This window comes from Notechis scutatus, chromosome Z (genome assembly GCF_049901735.1).
Source record: "Notechis scutatus isolate UNSWTSFEM ecotype Mainland chromosome Z, rNotScu1.2, whole genome shotgun sequence".
Taxonomy (NCBI): Eukaryota; Metazoa; Chordata; class Lepidosauria; order Squamata; family Elapidae; genus Notechis; species Notechis scutatus.
In genome coordinates, this window is record NC_142025.1 from 18,385,006 (window position 1) to 18,404,178 (window position 19,173).

The 19,173-nt window shown below is 36.7% G+C and overlaps 1 protein-coding gene across 5 annotated transcripts in view; it reads left to right on the forward strand.

The window, feature by feature from the left end:
- Nucleotides 1-18,474, forward strand: part of EPC1 (enhancer of polycomb 1) — a 62,828-nt gene extending 44,354 nt beyond the window's left edge. For all 5 annotated transcript variants that reach the window (XM_087946235.1, XM_087946234.1, XM_026672219.2 and 2 more), the window contains 9 exons: nt 960-1,119; nt 1,652-1,828; nt 1,911-2,000; nt 2,089-2,237; nt 8,908-9,260; nt 13,620-13,738; nt 14,687-14,828; nt 14,952-15,312; nt 17,000-18,474. In XM_087946235.1, coding sequence (XP_087802361.1) covers nt 960-1,119; nt 1,652-1,828; nt 1,911-2,000; nt 2,089-2,237; nt 8,908-9,260; nt 13,620-13,738; nt 14,687-14,828; nt 14,952-15,312; nt 17,000-17,072 — 1,624 coding nt within the window. In that variant the 3' untranslated portion in view covers nt 17,073-18,474. The remainder of the gene's footprint in view (nt 1-959; nt 1,120-1,651; nt 1,829-1,910; nt 2,001-2,088; nt 2,238-8,907; nt 9,261-13,619; nt 13,739-14,686; nt 14,829-14,951; nt 15,313-16,999) is intronic.
- The last annotated feature ends 699 nt before the right edge of the window (nt 18,475-19,173 follow it).

The following is a 19,173-nucleotide window of genomic DNA, read 5'->3' on the forward strand; positions in this document are numbered from 1 at the left end:
AGTAAAGTAATCTGCTTTGCTTGAAATAATATCAGTAAAAATCTATTACACTTTTAAGTTGAAAATATTAAATATTCTATTATCTGAGGTATATAAAATCTTTAACACTATAAACACTGGTTGTTTCCACTTAGAATGCTTTTGTCAAGGTGAATGCAGCATTAGAACAATCATGAAGTCAGAGCAGCCCTTTGTGAAAGTGATATTTTTTCCCAACTGAAAAGAGAGATGTTAATTTCGGAACATTTCGAATTTGAAAGTCTGTGGAGATTCTCAGTCATCCAGGTCATAATCGTTGCAAAGATGCTTCTTTTTTTCTCAAAAGGAAACTGGAATTTCTTGTTTTTCTTTGAAGATGTTTTGTTTCTCATCCTTTTCAGAAAAAAAAGCACCTTTGGGATTTCAAATTTGAAAAATGTGCATTCCTACTGCAATCATCCTTTCAGAATGTATACTCTGAGTATTTCTGTAATGAAATGTTTTCTTCTTGAGTAAAACTTGGTGAAACACTCGCTTCTAGATCAGTACTTTTAGCATGGACAATTTCCGAGAACTTTGAACTCCTGAATTGTCAGCAATATCCATGCTGATGGGAAATTCTGGAAATAAATTTCTGGAAAAATTGCTCAAGTAAGGAAATGCTGAAGTAGGTCCTCAAGAGAATAAAGATATAAATATTAAGCCAACTATAGGAGGTGACCGGGCTGAGCCCATGGGTAGAGTCAAACACATCATCAGTTTGGAGTTGCTATGCTACCATCAGAGACTTCAAGTCCAGTGGACTCCATTTACTCTTATCTATCACTACTTTATCCTGGTGCTTTAATAGATCAGATTCTTGTGTTTAGGTAGCATGGAACAAATTTGTAGCACTTTTGAACTCTGTCCCGGTTCTTGATTTCTTGTATCTGACCGAAAGATTAGTTCTAGTAAATTCAAACTTTTTCTTTACTTTCCAGATATAAGTTGGGTGATTATAATGGAGAGATCATGTCTGAAATAATGGTACATCGACAGCCTATGAAGCCTACTTATACTATTCCTGTTGGAATAGTTCCTAATAGCACTCAATTTAAACATCAGGAAAATATGGAAATGAAGGAATTTAAAATAAACAAGGTGACTCTATCTATTATAGATATTACTCTTTTGGGGGGGGAAATGCTGTGTTGTAATTCTATGCTATAAATGTGCTTAAACCATGTAAGTTGTCCTTAATTTCATTCCAAAAAACTTCAAGATAACTCTAGGTAGCTACCTCTTGCCACTATGGTAAATAATTTTGATAGTCCATTATGTTGAAGCTTCCTATGAAATAATCCTGGTTGATCCTGAAAATCTAAGCAGAGACCTTGTCAGTATTTGAATGCGAGATCACCAGGAAATCACAGGTTGTTTTATGGTTTTGATTGTGAAGTTGGAAAAAAACCCAAAATAATTCTTATTAGAAATAATTCATAAAGTCAACCATGATTTACATCATTTTGAAAAAGAGCTTACCTGATTCGATATTAGTTAAGGAAAAATCCTTCTTTTCCTCTTGTTTATCACGATGCATTTTTTAAAAAATATTCTAAAACTTACATCTTCTCCTAACTGTTATAATGTATGCCACTACATAAAATTATTAATGTATTTTCTCTACATGCAGCAAGAGAAAGCTGATGCTATACGGCCGAAGAGAAAATACGAGAAGAAGCCCAAAATTGTACCTTCATCTGCTGCTATTGCTTCTCAGCAGACAATTCCTGCTCCACTGCCAATCTTTAATGCTAAAGATATGAATCAGTACGACTTTCCCAGCTCTGATGAAGATCCTCTTTCTCAAGTATGACATCTGCAGTTTCTTTGGTTCAGAGGGAAGAAATATTCTTGCCTCCTTTTTCTTACCTATTGCTTTCTTTTTAAAGATCTTTTCTGGCTCTTCTGAAGCTGAGGAAGAAAATGATCCTGATGGGCCATTTGCTTTCCGTAGGAAAACAGATTGTCAGTATTACGCTGTAAGTCTCAAATTTCTACAGTATTATATTGTTACACTATACTAATCAAATTCTTGTTTTAACTGTTTTCAAATATTTTTTTTCAAAGCCTCATTTAGACCAAACTGGTGACTGGCCTTGGAATACTCCTAAAGGGAGAACATTAGGAGATGAGCGTTATAGATATTGCTTGACCACCCTTACTAGGCCGCAAAAGTGCATTGGGTTTTCACGTAGACGGGTTGGACGTGGTGGAAGGTAGGCTTATTTATCTTAAAATTCACTACAATAATACCATATAATATATGCACATTGAAATGTAGTAAATGTTTGCTCAGTTACTTAATTTAGTACATAAATTTTAATTAGACATCTATATTCTTAATCTATATCTTTGACTTGATTATGATCTTCGCCCTTCTGTTTATAGAAAGTGTTATAGTGACTTTGTTCTTCTCTTTCCTCCTTGAATCCATGATTTTTAGAGGCAAGCATTAATCGTATTTTTTATGTCATTGCACTCTATAAGTTACCTGAAAATAATGGGGAGATCCTGAAAACCTGTGATAACAATAGTTCATGGGTATGATAGTTTAGGTATGATGGTTCATCCTTTTTGAGTATAGATTCTTCCCTGTAGATCTGTGCAACTTCTGCTTAAAGGTGTACATGCATTGAAAGTTTTCTAAGATCTTTGTTTATGTACATAACCAGAAGCTTCGAAGCAACTTGATTTCCATTGGTATAACTTTTTTCTAACTTTTTTCTGTATAAAAATCTACATTAAATTACATCAGTAATTTTTACGATAAAGATTCTGTGGTAAAATAGTAATTAATCTTGTATAGATTCGTTTGCAAAGAGTAAACTGTAACATATTGATTTTAGTATGTAATAAGTTATTTTTCTTAAAGAATATTATCCAGCTAATCTGGAATCTTCAGCAGTGTTTTATTTCATAAAAATTAGATGTAAAGGTATTTCACATTGCTACTAGTGCAGATGCACCACAACATGGAAGGTATACCGTATATACTCGAGTATAAGCCGAGTTTTTCAGCACATTTTTTGTGCTGAAAAAAAAAACCTCGGCTTATACTCGAGTGAGATTCCCATCTGAAAAAAAAATGGTGTGGAGCTCCGGAGCTGGGCAGCAGCTTCCCTGCTTCCGTGTTTCCTTTGCAACTTTTAAGCATGGGGGTAATCGGAAGCAGAAAAGTTCTTGCATGAGGATATAGTTTTTTCTTTTTTTAACTGTTTTTAGGGAGGGGGAAGACCCACCGCCATGTGAGAATGCTCAGACACGAAATCTATCCGCCCGAAAATAAGTGTGTGTGGGGGGGAATTTTAACAGAGGGAAGATGTAGGGAGAAGGCAAAAGCGACGGAAGATCCTTCAGGGGAAACTGAGGGGGAGAATCACCCTTGGTCCAGATGAGCCCCTTCCCCGCCCCTAAGGAAGCAGAGGCAGCCAGCAAGGGCAGGCAAGCCCCACTTCACGGACTCCGTCCGTCCTCGCTCCCACCCACCCAAAGCCATGAAGTCCCCCAATCACGCAGCCCAGAATCGCCCTCCCCTCAGGGGGCAGCAACGATGCCTGGTGTTTCCCGAGACAAGAAGCTCCACCGTGCAATGAAAGCGCCCTGGCTCTAGGCTCAGAAAACAACGCGAGCCGAGGTCGCTCGGCTCCGCTCAGCTTCGTTCCTCAGCCCCAGCTGCTTTCAGTCCGCTTGGGAGGAGGGAGGAGGTGGCGGCGGCTCGTGTTGTTTTCTGAGCTCTAGGCTCGCGGGCTCAGAAAACAACGCGAGCCGAGGTCGCTTCGGCTCCGCTCAGCTTCGTTTCCTCAGCCCCAGCTGCTTTCAGTCCGTTCGGGAGGAGGGGAGGAGATGGTGGCAGCGGCTCGCGTTGTTTTCTGAGCTCTAGGCTCTAGGCTCGGGGTCGGAAAACAACGTGAGCCGAGGTCGCTTCGGCTCTGCTCAGTTTCGTTTCCTCAGCCCCAGCTGCTTTCAGTCCGCTCGGGAGGAGTGGGAGGAGGTGGTGGCGGCGGCTCGCGTTGTTTTCTGAGCTCTAGGCTCAGAAAACAACGCAGTCACTACCACCACCACCTCCTCCTCCTCCTGAGCGGACTGAAAGCAGCTGGGGCTGAGGAAACGAAGTTGTTTTCTGAGCCCGCGAGCCTAGAGCCAGGGCACTTTCATTGCACGGCGGAGCTTCTTGTCTCGGGAAACACCGGGCGTCGTTGCTGCCCCCTGAGGGGAGGGCGATTCTGGGCTGCGCAATTGGGGGACTTCGTGGCTTTGGGTGGGTGGGAGCGAGGACGTTGACTTTAAGCGCTGCCGACCAAGTGTTTCACAAATACCAGTGGGACCTCCGTCCACCACCACCCCTCCCTCTTTTGCCTCCTTCCTTCTGATCAATCAGGTTTTCCCAGTATTTGCTCACAGCTGCGTTTTCTCTTCTGCCGTGCTAGGCGTTGAACGCAGGGATTTCTGATTCCCCTTACACGCACGTGGATATGCCGCGGGGCGTTTTCTTCCAAACGCCCCACGGGCAGAGAACACTGACTTTCATGATAGTGAGATCATTTCCCAAATTAATTGATTCACTAACTCAAAAGAAGAAGATGTTGATGACAGTGGGAGGCAGGAGTCACTCTCTCCCTTGCAAGAAAAAAGCAAGAGCCGTTCTTATGATCTCTCTCTCTGTCTCTGTCTCTGTCTCTCTCTCTCTCTCTCTCTCTCTGTCTCTCTCTGTCTCTCTCTGTCTCTCTCTCTCTCTCTCTGTCTCTCTCTCTCTCTCTCTCTCTCTCATAGCCTGTTCCTATGATGCCATTTTTGTTCACTGCAGTGTGAAAAGTGTGAAAAAACACACTTCTTTTTCTTCATCTTCTTGTTCCCTATTTACTGGTCTCTTTCAAAGAGGAAATTGTGAACATCAAACTTATTCTCAACTGTCCTAGTGAAAGTTTTTATTGGTATCTATTTTTATTTTTGAAATTTACCAGTAGCTGCTGCATTTCCCACCCTAGGCTTATACTCGAGTCAATAAGTTTTCCCAGTTTTTTGTGGTAAAATTAGGTGCCTCGGCTTATATTCGGGTCGACTTATACTCGAGTATATATGGTATTTTAATATTTTTGAGCCCAAAATTCGTATTACTAAGTGAGACAATTGTTACATTAATATTTTACGACGTTTCTTGCCGCAGTTGTTAAATGAATCACTGCACTTTTTGAGTTAGTTGTTAAGTGAATCTGGCTTCCACATTGACTGCTTATCAGAACGTCATAAAAGGTGATATCATGACTCTGATCCACTACAACCGTCACAATATTAGCCAGTTACCAAGTGTCTGAATTTTGTTCACATTACCATTGGGGTGCTGCAATGATCGCAAGACTGAAAAACTGTCATAACACACTTTTTCAGTGCTCGTAGCTTTGAATTATCACAATGAATGGTTATATCAGTTGAAGACTATCTGTATTTATATGTACTTTTTAAAGACTGGATTATTTTTATCTAAAAGGATGAGGATTCTTTTTTTATCTTAATTCAAATTAGATTTGGCAGAATATTCATTCTCTAATTATCTTAGGCTTTTGACCCCTGCAGCTACAGGTTGACACTATTAGGCCTAATTTATTTTATTTTATTTTTTATTTATTTATTTGATTTGTCAATTGTTTACAAGATAATAAGTACAAGTGTATACATAGTTGTGAATATATGAAATGGGTACATATAAGAAAAATAAAAGAATAAGAGAAACAATAGGACAGGGACGGTAGGCACGTTGGTGCGCTTATGCACGCCCCTACAGACCTCTTAGGAAAGGGGTGAGGTCAATAGTAGACAGTCTAAGGTTAAAGTTTTTGGGGTTTGGGGAAGAGACTACAGAGTCAGGTAGAGTATTCCAGACATTGACCACTCTATTGCTGAAGTCGTATTTCCTGCAATCAAGTTTGGTGCGGTTTACTTTGAGTTTGTATCTGTTGTGTGCTCTTGTGTTGTTATGGTTAAAGCTGAAGTATTCATTGACAGGTAGGACATTGCAATGTATGATTTTATGTACCATGCTTAAGTCGGACTGAAGACGGCGTAATTCGAGGTTTTCTAGTTTTAGAATTTCGAGTCTGGTGGCATAAGGTATTCTACAACGGGTAGAAGAGTGGAGAACTCTTCTTGTGAAATACTTCTGGACTTTCTCAATTGTGTTAATATCACATACGTAATAAGGATTCCAGACTGATGAACTGTATTCGAGTATTGGTCTAGCAAATGTTTTGTATGCTCTGGTTAGTAGTGAGATATTACCAGAGAAAAAGCAACGTAGGATTAGGTTAACAACTCTTAATGCCTTTTTGGCTATGTAGTTGCAGTGTGCTCTAGCACTTAGATCATTAGAGGTGAGTATTCCCAGGTCCTTTACAGAGCTTGGGTCATCAACAAGATCTTGACTATTCAGCTTGTATTTTATTTTCTGATTTTTTTTACCAATATGTAAGACAGAGCATTTATTTGTTGAGATTTGAAGTTGCCATATGTTAGACCATTCAGATACATAGTCTAGGTCTTTTTGTAGGGTAGTAGTATTGTCTGTGGTATTGAACAGCTTTACATCATCAGCGAAGAGAACGCAATTGCTCTTGATATGATCACAAAGGTCGTTTATGTAGATTATGTAATTATCATAATTATGTAATTATCACATGTTTTAAATTTGTTTGTGATCCTCAAAATATAAAATACTAACTTTCACAATAAAGTTCACGTAGTTTTAAAGGGAAAAAAAACTCATGTGACTCCTTAGTAAACTTTGCATGCGATTGAGCAATGAAAGTGCTTCTAGTATTCTGGTATCCTGTTTTAATAGTGACATCTATCCAGTCTGTTTTTTGGTTATGCTGTCCTAATCTATCCTAAGGTACAGTCAACCACTTATACGCTAATATCCATTTCTAGTGGTTTGACATTTAGTTCAAGTAAATAAATATTGTCCTGTTTCATTTCAGCTTGGAAATTAGCATTCATGTAGCAGGTTAAATTTGTCAACCTGAGGCTTTTAGTTAAAATGTCTTATGATCATTTTTCACACCTCTGACTGAATCCCTCTGGTTATAGGATCTAAATTTGGACACATTGCAACTGGTGTGTATTTATGAACGTTGCAAGATCCCAGGGTCATGTGATCACTTTTTGCAATATTGTGACAAGCAAAGTCAATGGGGAGATCAGATTTACTTAACTGCAGTGATTCAATTAACAACAAAAAGTTGTTTTTTGAAAAACTAAAAACTAAACCCATGCAAGACTGAGTGGTTCTGGGTTTGGGGTTCACTGGCTCAGGGAGAATTACCACCTTGGGTGGGGTGGCACTACCCGCAAACAGATTCTGTGTGTAATCTAGGGGTTTTCCTGGACTTGGGACTCCTGCTCAAAGATCAGGTGCTGGTCGTAGCCAGGAGGGCCTTTGCGCAACTACAGGTTGTGTACCAGTTAAGCCCTTTCCTGGACCAACAATCCCTACTCACAGTCACTCATGCCCTAGTCACTTCCCTTCTTCACTATTGCAACGCGCTCTACATGGGGCTGCCCTTGAAGAATATCCGGAAGCTCTAGTTGGTGCAAAATGCAGCGGCCCACATGATTTTGTGCAGACTCTGGTGCACACATGTATGACTTCTTCTGCGGGAACTGCATTGGTTGCTGATTTGCTTCCAGGTGCAATACAAGGTGCTGGTTGTCACCTTTAAAGCCCTTCATGGCTTGGGACCATCTCTTGCCAGTCACATTTACCCAACCCATCAAAACAGGGAGGCAGGGAATGTTGCGAGGCCCACCCCGAGGGAGACATATCTGGTGGGATCCAGAAGAAGGGCCTTTTCCATGGTGGCTCCCTCTCTGGAACATCATTCCTTCAGAGATTAGCCACCACTCTAACACTCTTCCAGAAGGCACTGAAGACCTGGTTCTGCCAGCAGGCCTGGGGAACCCAGAGCGGGATTGAGCCCATTAAATGGCTTGTGTGATCTGCCGTCATCGGGGTGGAGGTGGGAGTTTGGGGGTGATTTTGATTTTGTTATATTGTAATATAAATGTATTTTATTCTTTTTGTTAGTTTTTATTGTTTTAAATGTGGTTTTATATTCTGTAAGCCACCTGGAGTTGCCATGGGCGAATAGCCAGCTATATAAATTCAATAAATAAATAAACAAGAAAAGTTGCAAAATGGGGCAAAACTCACTTAACTGTCTTGACTAGCAAAAGAGGTTTTGAGCTCAATTGTGCTTGAAATCGTGGACTACCTGTATGTAGTTCTTAAATAGGGCTGAACTCGTTTAAAAATTATTTGGAAGAACTGTTTTTTATCTCACCCAAGCATAAAATATCTTTACCATATCTTTAAAAGGGTCAGGTTTCTTTCAGGTTTCCCCATAAGCTTATTATTAATTCCCATTAAGTAAATTCATTTTAATTAGACAATCCCTTAAGTACTAGCATCTTATTTCATGTTAATGTGGAAGCATGAAAAAAAGATGCCTTAATAAGTAGAAGGTCAATAGAGGGTTTTCATGGGGTGTTTACTGTTTCTTCCAAATAATTTTCAAATTGTATATAACCCTGTTGTAAATCTTTTTCCAATGCTTGAAACAATCAGTTTGAAAAATAAGTTCACACAGAATTTCCCTGCTATTTTTTCCTAACATTTTAAGAATAATTTTTGGATGAAAATGTCTGGAAATTCTCAGTCATCCAGGGTCATGGTTGTCCCATAGGTGCTTTTTCAAGAGGCAACTGGACTTTCTGATTTTTCTTTGAAGACATTTAGCTTCTCATCCAAGAAGCTTCTTCAGCTCTGGTTTTGGATGAAGATTGGGACAACACTTTGCTTGTATGGAATTAAAAACAATCTTCTTTCCATTTTAGGGTGCTCCTGGACCGAGCATATTCAGAGAACAACAGTGCATTTTGTCAGCTGGATTCAGAAACACCTTCCTCACAACTACACTCTTCAGTCAATCAAATTGTCAATACCTCAGAAACAAATACCTCGGACAGATATTTATCTAAAGACCTCAGTCAGATACTAGTTGATATCAAATCACGTAAATGGCGTCATTTTAGGCCTCGGACACCATCCCTACATGACAGTGACAATGATGAACTTTCATATAGGAAATTGCACAGAAGTGTTAATCGAGCAGGCACAGCACAACCTGGTACCCAGACATGCAGTACCTCTATTCAAAGTAAAGATAGCAGTGGTGCAGCACACTTTGGTATGTTGATTTTGACTAATATAATTCTAAAAGTATTCATGCTGAAAACCTAATTGTTATTTATTTTTTCTATATTTTCCTTAGTTGCTGATGTTTATGCTGCATGATTAAATTACATGCTAAAATGAAAGATTGATATAGTAGATTTGGTCCAGATTTAGTTTGAACTTTATTTCTAGCTAAATTGTAATTATAGCTGTATTGAATCCAATCTAGTTTTCAAATCTTTAGTAAAATTTTATAGAGTTCATTCCTTACAATTGTTAATTATTGACTTTTTGTTTTATTTATATTTTTCAGTTTTGACAGTATATAATTTGCTGTTAAGAATGCAAAATAAGGAAATGATTTGAAATGTTCAAAGCACCACCACTTAAAATCCAAAAGTAATATACATAACCGTGAAAAGTCCTGCTGGTTTAAAGGACCAACTTGTCAGTTATTTTAATAGGACAAAAAGTTTAGAGATTGCCACTGAAATCTCTGCAGCCTGTAGCCCCTTTGGCAGTGTATTTACATCTATATTACATCTTAAGGAGATGGTATAAATAAAAAACTTTTGTTTTTGGCAAGCCATTAATATGTTGAAAGGAAGCAATCCTGATTTCTTGTAAAAGGATCTTGTTTTTTTTTTAAATATATATTACATACATGATGTCTAAAAATGAGCATGAATATTATTTTGAGACTACAGTGAGAGAGATTTGGGAAGTTCAGAATTAAATTTCTGAACTGTAAACTTTGATGAGTCAAGCAGCCTGGGATACAGCTAAGAAGGATATGGCTTTTTGATTGAAGCACATTGCTATAGAATTACTAAGGAGTTACTAAGATTTGTGTTGGTTAAATATATAATTTGTAAATGTAAATCTTGAGAGTGTAATGTTTCAATTGTGGTCATCATCTTTTGTTATCTTCTGTAATTGATATAAACCCTTTTTAAATTATGTTGGAACAGTTCTGTAGCAATGGATATTTGTTTCTTAAATAAAAGACAAGGAAATTATCTCTGACATAGATGAATAAAAAGAATATATATAATGCCGTAGCAATTTTATTAAGACTTTTGGTCATTTCAATTGTCTAATCATTTTGTTTACTATAATTGCTATTCATGACTTGAATAATGGATCAAGTCTGTATAAGATTCAAAGCTTATTTTTATAACTAATTACAACAGTCTATTTGAATTACGTAATTGATTCCAGGCAGAAGTATGAGGATATTGAAATAGTATTTCATTTGATACCAAAATAAGTTAGAACTCTTGGCCCGTTTTGTCAGATTACTGCGTTTGCTTTACTACCAAGACAATGTTTCAAATTAAAAAAAAAATTCAATGGGTTATCCTGAAACATTTCTTTTAAAAAATTTCTTTTAAAAAATTTCAAGCTCAAAACAGAATATATCATATTTGGAACAAAGCTGTTTTAATGTCAGCACTTTCAAAATATTGGAAATAGTTAGTCCTGAACTTACTACAGTTCGCTTAGTGAATGCTCAAAGTTACAACAGCACTAAAAAAAAAGTGACATGGTTGTTTTTCACATTTACAAACATTGCAACATCCCCGTGGTTACATAATTAAGATTTGGATACTTGCCAACTGGCTTACAGTTATGATGGTTGCAGTGTTCCAGGATCATATGATCACCTTTGCGACCTTCTGACTAGCAATGTCAATGGGGAAGCCAAATTCACTTTACAACCATGTTACTAACTTAACAACTGCAGTAATTCACTTAAAAACTACAACTGCAATAGTTCACTTAACAATTGTGGCAAGTGAGATCATAAAATAGGGCAAATAATTGAACAACTGTCTTGCTTAGCAACGGAAATGTTGGACTCAATTGTGGTTGAAAGTTGAGGACTACTTGAACATATTTTAAAAAACCAAAACATTGTGTACCACAAGTCTGAAAAGTAAACATTTTTGTTGAGGACAAATTTCATGTATGATAGTTTGATTCAAATTATAATATGTTGAGATTAAAATATGTAGGTAAAAGATGGTTTTAATTGAAAGCCTTTTCTGAAAGGTGTACCAGTAATAGCTGAAAGATAAAATAGACCATAGGAAGAAAATTATTATAATAAGTTCCTAGAGTCATCAGTTTGAGATGGGTGACTATACAAATTGAATTAATACAATGTAAAACTATCATAATCAACTAATTGGGAACATTGCAATAGAGTTGCTGTGCACTGATCATTTCAGTTTGCATACTTCCAATCCTTAAAACATGAAAAGATGGGCATACCTGAGTGGACCCGTATTCCTAACTTTTTTTAGAATCAAGGATTTGAAAACTATTTTAAAATCCAGACATATACATTTAGAGGAAAAAATTCAAACAAAATTTATATTTGTGAATTTATATGAAAAAAACAAAGAAACTCCTACATATGCAATTGTTTTTTGGTTAGGGGAAAAATACCAGGTTTGTGTGTTCCATACAATTTTGGCTTGCACATCTCAAACCATTGTTTCATTTGTCACATGAAAAATCATTTTTAAAACCAATGAAGTTTTCAATAGAAATTTAATATAACAGAATCCGTTTATTTAAAATGAAAAAAATTCTAAGTATTCCTTAAAAACTCTGATATAGCCAATACAGTTATTCTATTACTTGCATTTTATGAGTCTATACAAGCTTTGAAATCAGATGAAGAAATACTACCAACAAGAACAGTGATATGAAATACCGCATAGGTATTTTTTGTTTGAAAGTTAATTTATATTAGATTTTGTTCAATAATAGCAATTAGACCTTAGACTTATATACAGCTTCACAGTGCTTTTACAGCCCCCTCTAAGCGGTTGACAGAGTCAGTATATTGCCTCCAACCATCTGGGTCCTCATTTTACTGACTTCAGAAGGATGGAAGGCTGAGTCAACCTTGAGCCTGGTGAGATTCAAACTGCCAAACTGCTGGCAATTGGCAGTCAGCAGAAGAAATATTTATGCTGTAGCTAACAAATACATTTTCTTACATATACATTGTTCATTGGAATGGAATTAAGAATGTCAGAATTAATATGAATATCTAATTATTATTCTGACTAAATTTTCTTCCACCACTGTTTCCTTAATAACATTTATGTATAGGACTTACTTTCATTTCCATATTCCAAAAGTCAATACCAAAAAGTTATATTGGCATAATCATTTGTTATACAATATATAAATTATTGACTTTACAGTACTATATTTTTCTCATAAGTGTATTAAGCACAAATGGACTCAAATTAAATAGATTGATATTACGGCTATATCCAGCCAAATCTGTTTCAAATTTAAATGTTTTTGCTGCAGTTTAAAGCCTAAAAGCCATCATTCCTTGGTATCTAGGGGCAAGAGAAAGGAAATAAAACTCAAAACTCTGACATTTTTCTACACTGGAACACACTGAAACCTCTAGTTAGGCAAAAGTACTATGAAGGTTTGTTTGGGATTGTAGTAATGAAGGTTATATTAATCAAAGGTGTATAGTGCACCAATAATTGTTTCTCAACCATCTCTTTTACTTCATTTTATGTGTACAGAATAAAATGATACATAAGTAATTTGTTTTTGAAACTTGGCATGTATCTATATTGTGCTGCCTTGTGCATGGAATTAAAGTAGATTATAAATTTTAATTTTCTGTCAGGAAGTTTAATCTAAAATAATAATACTTGATGAAGTGAAATGTCCAAACTTCCATATTTAAAATGAATTGAATTTTAAAAACTTGCCATCTTGTTCTAGAAACAAAGTTTATAATTTATTCTCTCTAAATTCATTTAAAAAGTTGGCATTAGGGAGATTTTCATTAAGATGCAGTGAAACAAAAATTGCAATAAAACTTCTTTTTACTATTTTTAGAATTCTCCATAGACAATAACAGTATAATATAGTGTTTCTTCATCCCTCTGTAAATCAGCATAATTAACTGTGTTCTTATTGACCAGATTTCCCCCCCTCCCCCCAAGGTGTTTGTAATAATTCATTACAATGTCACCATTATATTTACATATACGTACACAAATTCTCAGTTGAATATCAACATTATCAAAATTTAGGAACAAGGAACACATTTTAGCTGATGTATCAGTAATTCTGCTACTATGATGATCAAAATACGGCAATTTGCTGATCTATAACAACAATTCAAATGTTTAATCCTTCATGGTTTACAACTAAGCTTTATTTTGGAAGTGTAGTTAGTATGAGATCCCACTAGAACTGGAGTACTAAATAAATATACTGTGCTTTAAGATATGTGCATTTTTAGAATTTAAATTAGGGGATGCACATGTTAGGTCTACGTATTTTGATGCAGTATTCTCTCATTTTATATTTTGTTCAGCATTTACAGCCGAACAATACCAGCATCATCAACAACAAGTGGCACTAATGCAGAAGCAGCAGCTTGCACAAATTCATCAACAGCAAGCAAATAGTAATTCTTCTGCGAACGCTTCACAGGTGAGGGAATTGCCTGTATTATGATTCATTCCTCATTTTTTCCACCAGGGGTCATCTCTAATTCTCAACTGTTGCCATAACATCTTGCAACTAACCAACAGAAAAATGGCTTTCGCTTGAATCTTCATCTTAGCCATATGCTAGTGTATAGAAGCGATGCTACAGGTGAGTATAGATGGCACTACTGCTGTCGCTTGTAACAGAAAAAGAGGTGATTCCAATTTGTAAATATGCACCAGAAGAAAACAAGAATTGTCTGGCTGATGTCAACAACATCATAATATTGAATGTATATTCCAAGGAACAGAACTTGCATTACTCTAGCAAATCTGGATGGATACGACTATACATATATTCTAAAGAATTCTGGATAACTCATTAATTTACATTGCATACACTTGCTTTCCCTTCTACCCTCAAATAAATTTACAGATCAATCCCTATTTATGGCATATATTTTAAACTCTTCAGTGTTTTCAGAAAATAAAGCTTTTTATCTCTTATTAGTAAATAACTTACTATGGGTTAGAGCAGTAATCACAATATACATCATTTGGCTGAGTTTCTTGATTTATTCAAGTATTTAAAAACTAGAAGATGCTATAGTTTAAAATTCCAGTGAAAAGACTCTTTTTATTTAATCAGAAAATACCAATAATTAAGTTTATGGTTGTGTATATTTTTACCCATGCTAGTAATCAAGTATTTGCTTTAAAAATGAAATGGGGTTTTAAAGCAGATCTTTAGTGCATGCTTTTGTGACTCTTCTCTTAGGATTGTGAACTGTTTCTTCCCATACATATTATACTATATTCTATAGAGCAGTTTTGAATTTAAAAAAAAAACATTCCATACTTACTCTTAACAGAAACTTTTCTATTGTTGGGTTCAGCTGTATATTATTGTAGTGTGTGATAATAGTTTGATGTTATTTTTTTTCTCTAAAAGGGTTTTGGTTCCAAGACGTTGGATTCTGTCAGTGCTCAGTTTGCTGCTTCAGCCTTGGTTACATCAGAGCAGCTCATGGGATTCAAAATGAAGGATGATGTGGTGCTTGGAATTGGAATGAATGGCGTCCTTCAAGCCTCAGGTAAGAAGTGGTAATGATTGTAGTGTCAAAAAGTATAATTGCATGTGGGTGGCGGTAGTGTGAGAGAGAGATAAATCAATAACATTGTTTTCATTGGGTTGACATTTTTTTCTTATTTCACAGGAGTATATAAGGGCTTACACTTCAGTAATACTACGCCTACAGCACTTATACATACAAGCTCATCAACAGCAGGTTCAGCCTTGTTACAGCCTTCAAATATAACACAGACTTCAAGTTCCCACAGTGCACTGAGTCACCAAGTAACTGCTGCCAATTCTGCAACAACTCAGGTTCTGTTTGGGAACAACATTAGATTAACTGTACCCTCATCTGTTGGCACTGCAAACTCTATTAATACGCTCAATGCACGGCACATACCTAGGACTCTAAGTGCTGTTCCATCATCTGCCTTAAAGCTGGCTGCAGCAAACTGTCAGGTGCCCAAGGTGCCAGCCTCATCCTCTCTGGATACATTACCAAGGTAAGTTCTTTACTTTATCATGTTGAATTCTTAAAATTGAAAAAGAAAAATTTTATGGATGTCTAAGCAAAGTAGAACCAGAAAATTCTTCCAAACGGTCTCTTAATTTCTGCATTAAAGTCTTAGTGAAAATGGAAGTTCTACAATTAGAAATATTGAATAATTTCTGAGAAGTTTATATCAAAAGTGGGACAGACTGCTTTTGTAAAACTTGGTTTTCAAAAGAAAAAAGCCCTTTTTGGTGCTGCTGAACAGTAACCTAAAAAAGTCTAATTAATTCACAACTTCAAATTTTCATTGCTTTCATTTAGTAAAATTTGAACCTACTACTCATTTATTGTAAAGAATTAAAAAGATCACACTTTCTATGTTTTTGATCTTATTCTCTTTTGTTTTTCATTTTTCTATTTTTGTTGTAGATTTCGGTACCACAAGTATATTAATACTTCCAACTTTGAAATGTGTATATAGTAATGCTTGCAACATTAAGGGTTGATGTGCTCAAGCTCTGAAAATAATAATGCATGTGGTCAAATTACCACCTATCGTCCCCCCTCCAATCTTTTTTTATTTTCAACATTAAAATCTGTGCTGTAATCATTAATTTGTTGGAATAGCTCCAAAGAGATTCAGGCCATCCTTGGCCATGAGAGCTTTCTCAAATCAAACTACATGACATGCTGGGTTTTTTGCAGAAAAATGAGACCGGGGTGCTGTGGATACCGCCTTCAGCTCCTGAACAAAAGGCGGGATATAAATCTGACAAATGATTAAATAAGAAGATAGGGATACCTAGAAATAGGTATCCCTAGATAAGATACCTAGAAATTCCAAGGCTGTAGATAGGAACTCAAATGAAAAATTCCAGGTTTCTCCATTGATTTCTTCAAGAGATAGATATTCAGGATTCACTCAAAGAATCCTACATTTGTCTTTTTATCAGTTTTATTGATATTGTCATTGCTCCATTGAAAGGTTGGACGGAATGGTGTTGGATTAATTTACTTATATCCAATCCTTACTACATTACAACTGCAGGTAGTGTATTTTCTTTGGAGATGTTTAGGAATGTGTTGAATCAACCATCTAAAAATAGATTATTAAATATTTGTTTTAGATTAGTACATGGGTGTCAGACTCGATTTCATTGAGGGCCGCATCAGGGCTGTATTTACGGTGGGGGGCCAGGGTGGATGTGGCCAGCTTGACGTCATTCGTGACGGGCGCCTGTGGCAGCCCAAGCACTCTGCCAGCAAAAATGGGCTACTGAGCTCCAATTTTTGACAGTGGTGGCCTCCTGCAACCCTCTGCCAGGGAAAACATGCCTTGGGAAAGCCATGCTCCCAAGCTCCGTTTTCCCTGGCACCACGGGCCAATCCTTCAGTGTTTCCAGGGCGGGCCCACGGGCCAAATCTAACCACCCCGCAGGCCTGATGCGGCCCATGGTCCTTGAGTTTGACACCCCTGGATTAGTAGTATCTCAGTTTGAACTGTAAATGGTTTATTTTTCCACAGTGTTTCCATAAGTATGCAACAACACAAATTTGAAATTGGAAAAAAATACATTATTACATGACACTTTTCAAAGATGGAAAATAAGCACTTTTACCATGTTTTTTTAAGTATGGCTTTTTCCAATTTAGATACTCAACCATGTATTTGTATTCTCTCTGCTTTTATTTTTCAGGGAAAACCATGAAACAGAAAAGTCAGCACTGAACAATATAGCAGACAATACAGTAGCAATGGAGGTGACGTAGTTTCTGTAGTAACGAAACTTCAGTCTTCGGGAACTTGTTTAGGTGCTATGCATCAGTAGCAATTTGAATGCAAGGGATGATGAAATGCAGCACATTGTATTTCCATGGCAGCTGTAGGGACTTGACAGCAATGCACATCTCTCATGCTTTGGTTTTTCTATTCTTACTGTTAATAGGAGGAAAATCAATACCTGTAAATTAAGACAACAGCAATTATCTGTACAGTACTGTGTATTTGTAATACCCTTGTATATATGTTACTTGAATACAGAACCGTTCATTTGTGATGCTTTGCACTTGGGAGGGGGGGAGGGAGAATTGCAACAAAGTAAGAGTGTAAGAAGTGAAATTGTATAAAGATGAAGTGTCATGACATCATGTGCATGGTGCGGAACCTGCTGTTTTATCTATTTATTGTGCTGTGTTTACAGTTTTTGTACACTGTACCTTCATTGGTTCCTGTGCTGTAGTAAATGTGTTAGGTAGCTGTGGACTCCTTGGTATTTTGTAAATGATATTAACATAACTTGGTTCCCCCTCTGGGTCCTTGAGTTTTTTGTGTATCATGTGAAAACTGGTGACATACTTATAGAATTTTTTAAAAGGCATCAGTTTAAAAATGGGGAATGTACTACTAAATATGATCTTCCTGTTTTAAAATCACAAGGCAAGTAACAAGCTAAAAATGAAGTCTCATGGATTCTATTCAACTGACTAGCTCACAAGCATGTGTGCAGTTTCTGGTACTTAAAGCACTAAAGTTATGTTGCTGCTCTTCATATAGTCCCTTCTGTTGTCCCATTTTCTTATGCACCAAAATAGTGGTGTCAAATCAAGTATGCAAATGGAGTCCTTACAACTGGAGTTTTATGTTGTCTTGCCATTCTTTTGATCACAAATTATATTTTTTTATTGTGTAATTGTTATTAAAGACTTCATTCTTGTTCTTTTTTGGGGGGAAAGCTAAAAGGGAAAAGAATGCAGTAATTGCTGTACGTGTCTCATCATTCCAATTTCTGAAAACAGCCAGCTTTCCTTCCTCGGCCCTTTTTCTTTTAATATTCTCCAAAAGGCTGAAAGACCAGAACCACAACTCTCGGGTGCCTTGGAAATATTTGCTTTCTCTTCTGTGAAGAGAATGGTTCTTAGGACTCTACTACTAGTGCTTTCTCAGTACCAGTCTGAATGCCCATTCTGATGGCATACATTATCCTTAAGGTTTTTAATTCCACCTGGAATTGTGATAGAACTCTCACAAAATAAACCCAGGGCATTACATGTTGACAGAGAAAGTGTGTGGTGTGTTATACTAATTTCATTTTATGGATTTATTTATTCTGAGAGAATGTGATCCAAAACAGCTGAGCATGCTTGTTTTAAAATTAAAATATTTTAAAAGTAATGCAGTAAATGAATTAATGGGGCTCACTGATTAGTGGCTTCTACTATCCATAGAGACTGTTGAGAGTTGTTGAACAAAATAAAATGGGGCAAAGAACTTCGCTTCGAAGTGGAGTGAAGCATTGGGTGAATAATGCCTGCTACAAGAAGCCAAAGCAGAAAGAGATATTGTATATGCTCTTGCAAAAATTTCCAGAATCTTTCAAAGTTCACGTTCACAAAAACATAAAAATAAAGTTACAGATCATTGCAGAGAGAAATATCTCAGATGGACTATGGTTTCCATAAAAAATAAGGTTTCACTGAACAATTATTCAGCGCAAAATAATGAAAATTTCTGATTAAAAATCCATTTCAAGCTTTTCAGGCAGAATACATAATCCTTTACATTATTAATTTGCTTTTATCTGCCTAGTAATTATATCTGAGAATATAGACGTAAATTATGATTTGGGGGAGGTCTGGAGGAAAGCAGTATTTTCTGGAATTAGAGGGATTCTAACAATTATTGGCTCTGGGAACTCCAGCATTTTTAAGAGAATATCCCCATCATCTGACTAAGAAAGCAAGAGTAGTATGAGTTCTAGGTCCCTCTTTAGCCATGAAAGTGGGGTAGGTGACCTACCAGTCATTTTTGGCCCAACTCACCTCATGAGGTGGTGGTTCTGGGAAAAATAGGAGCGTGATACGTTGGATATGT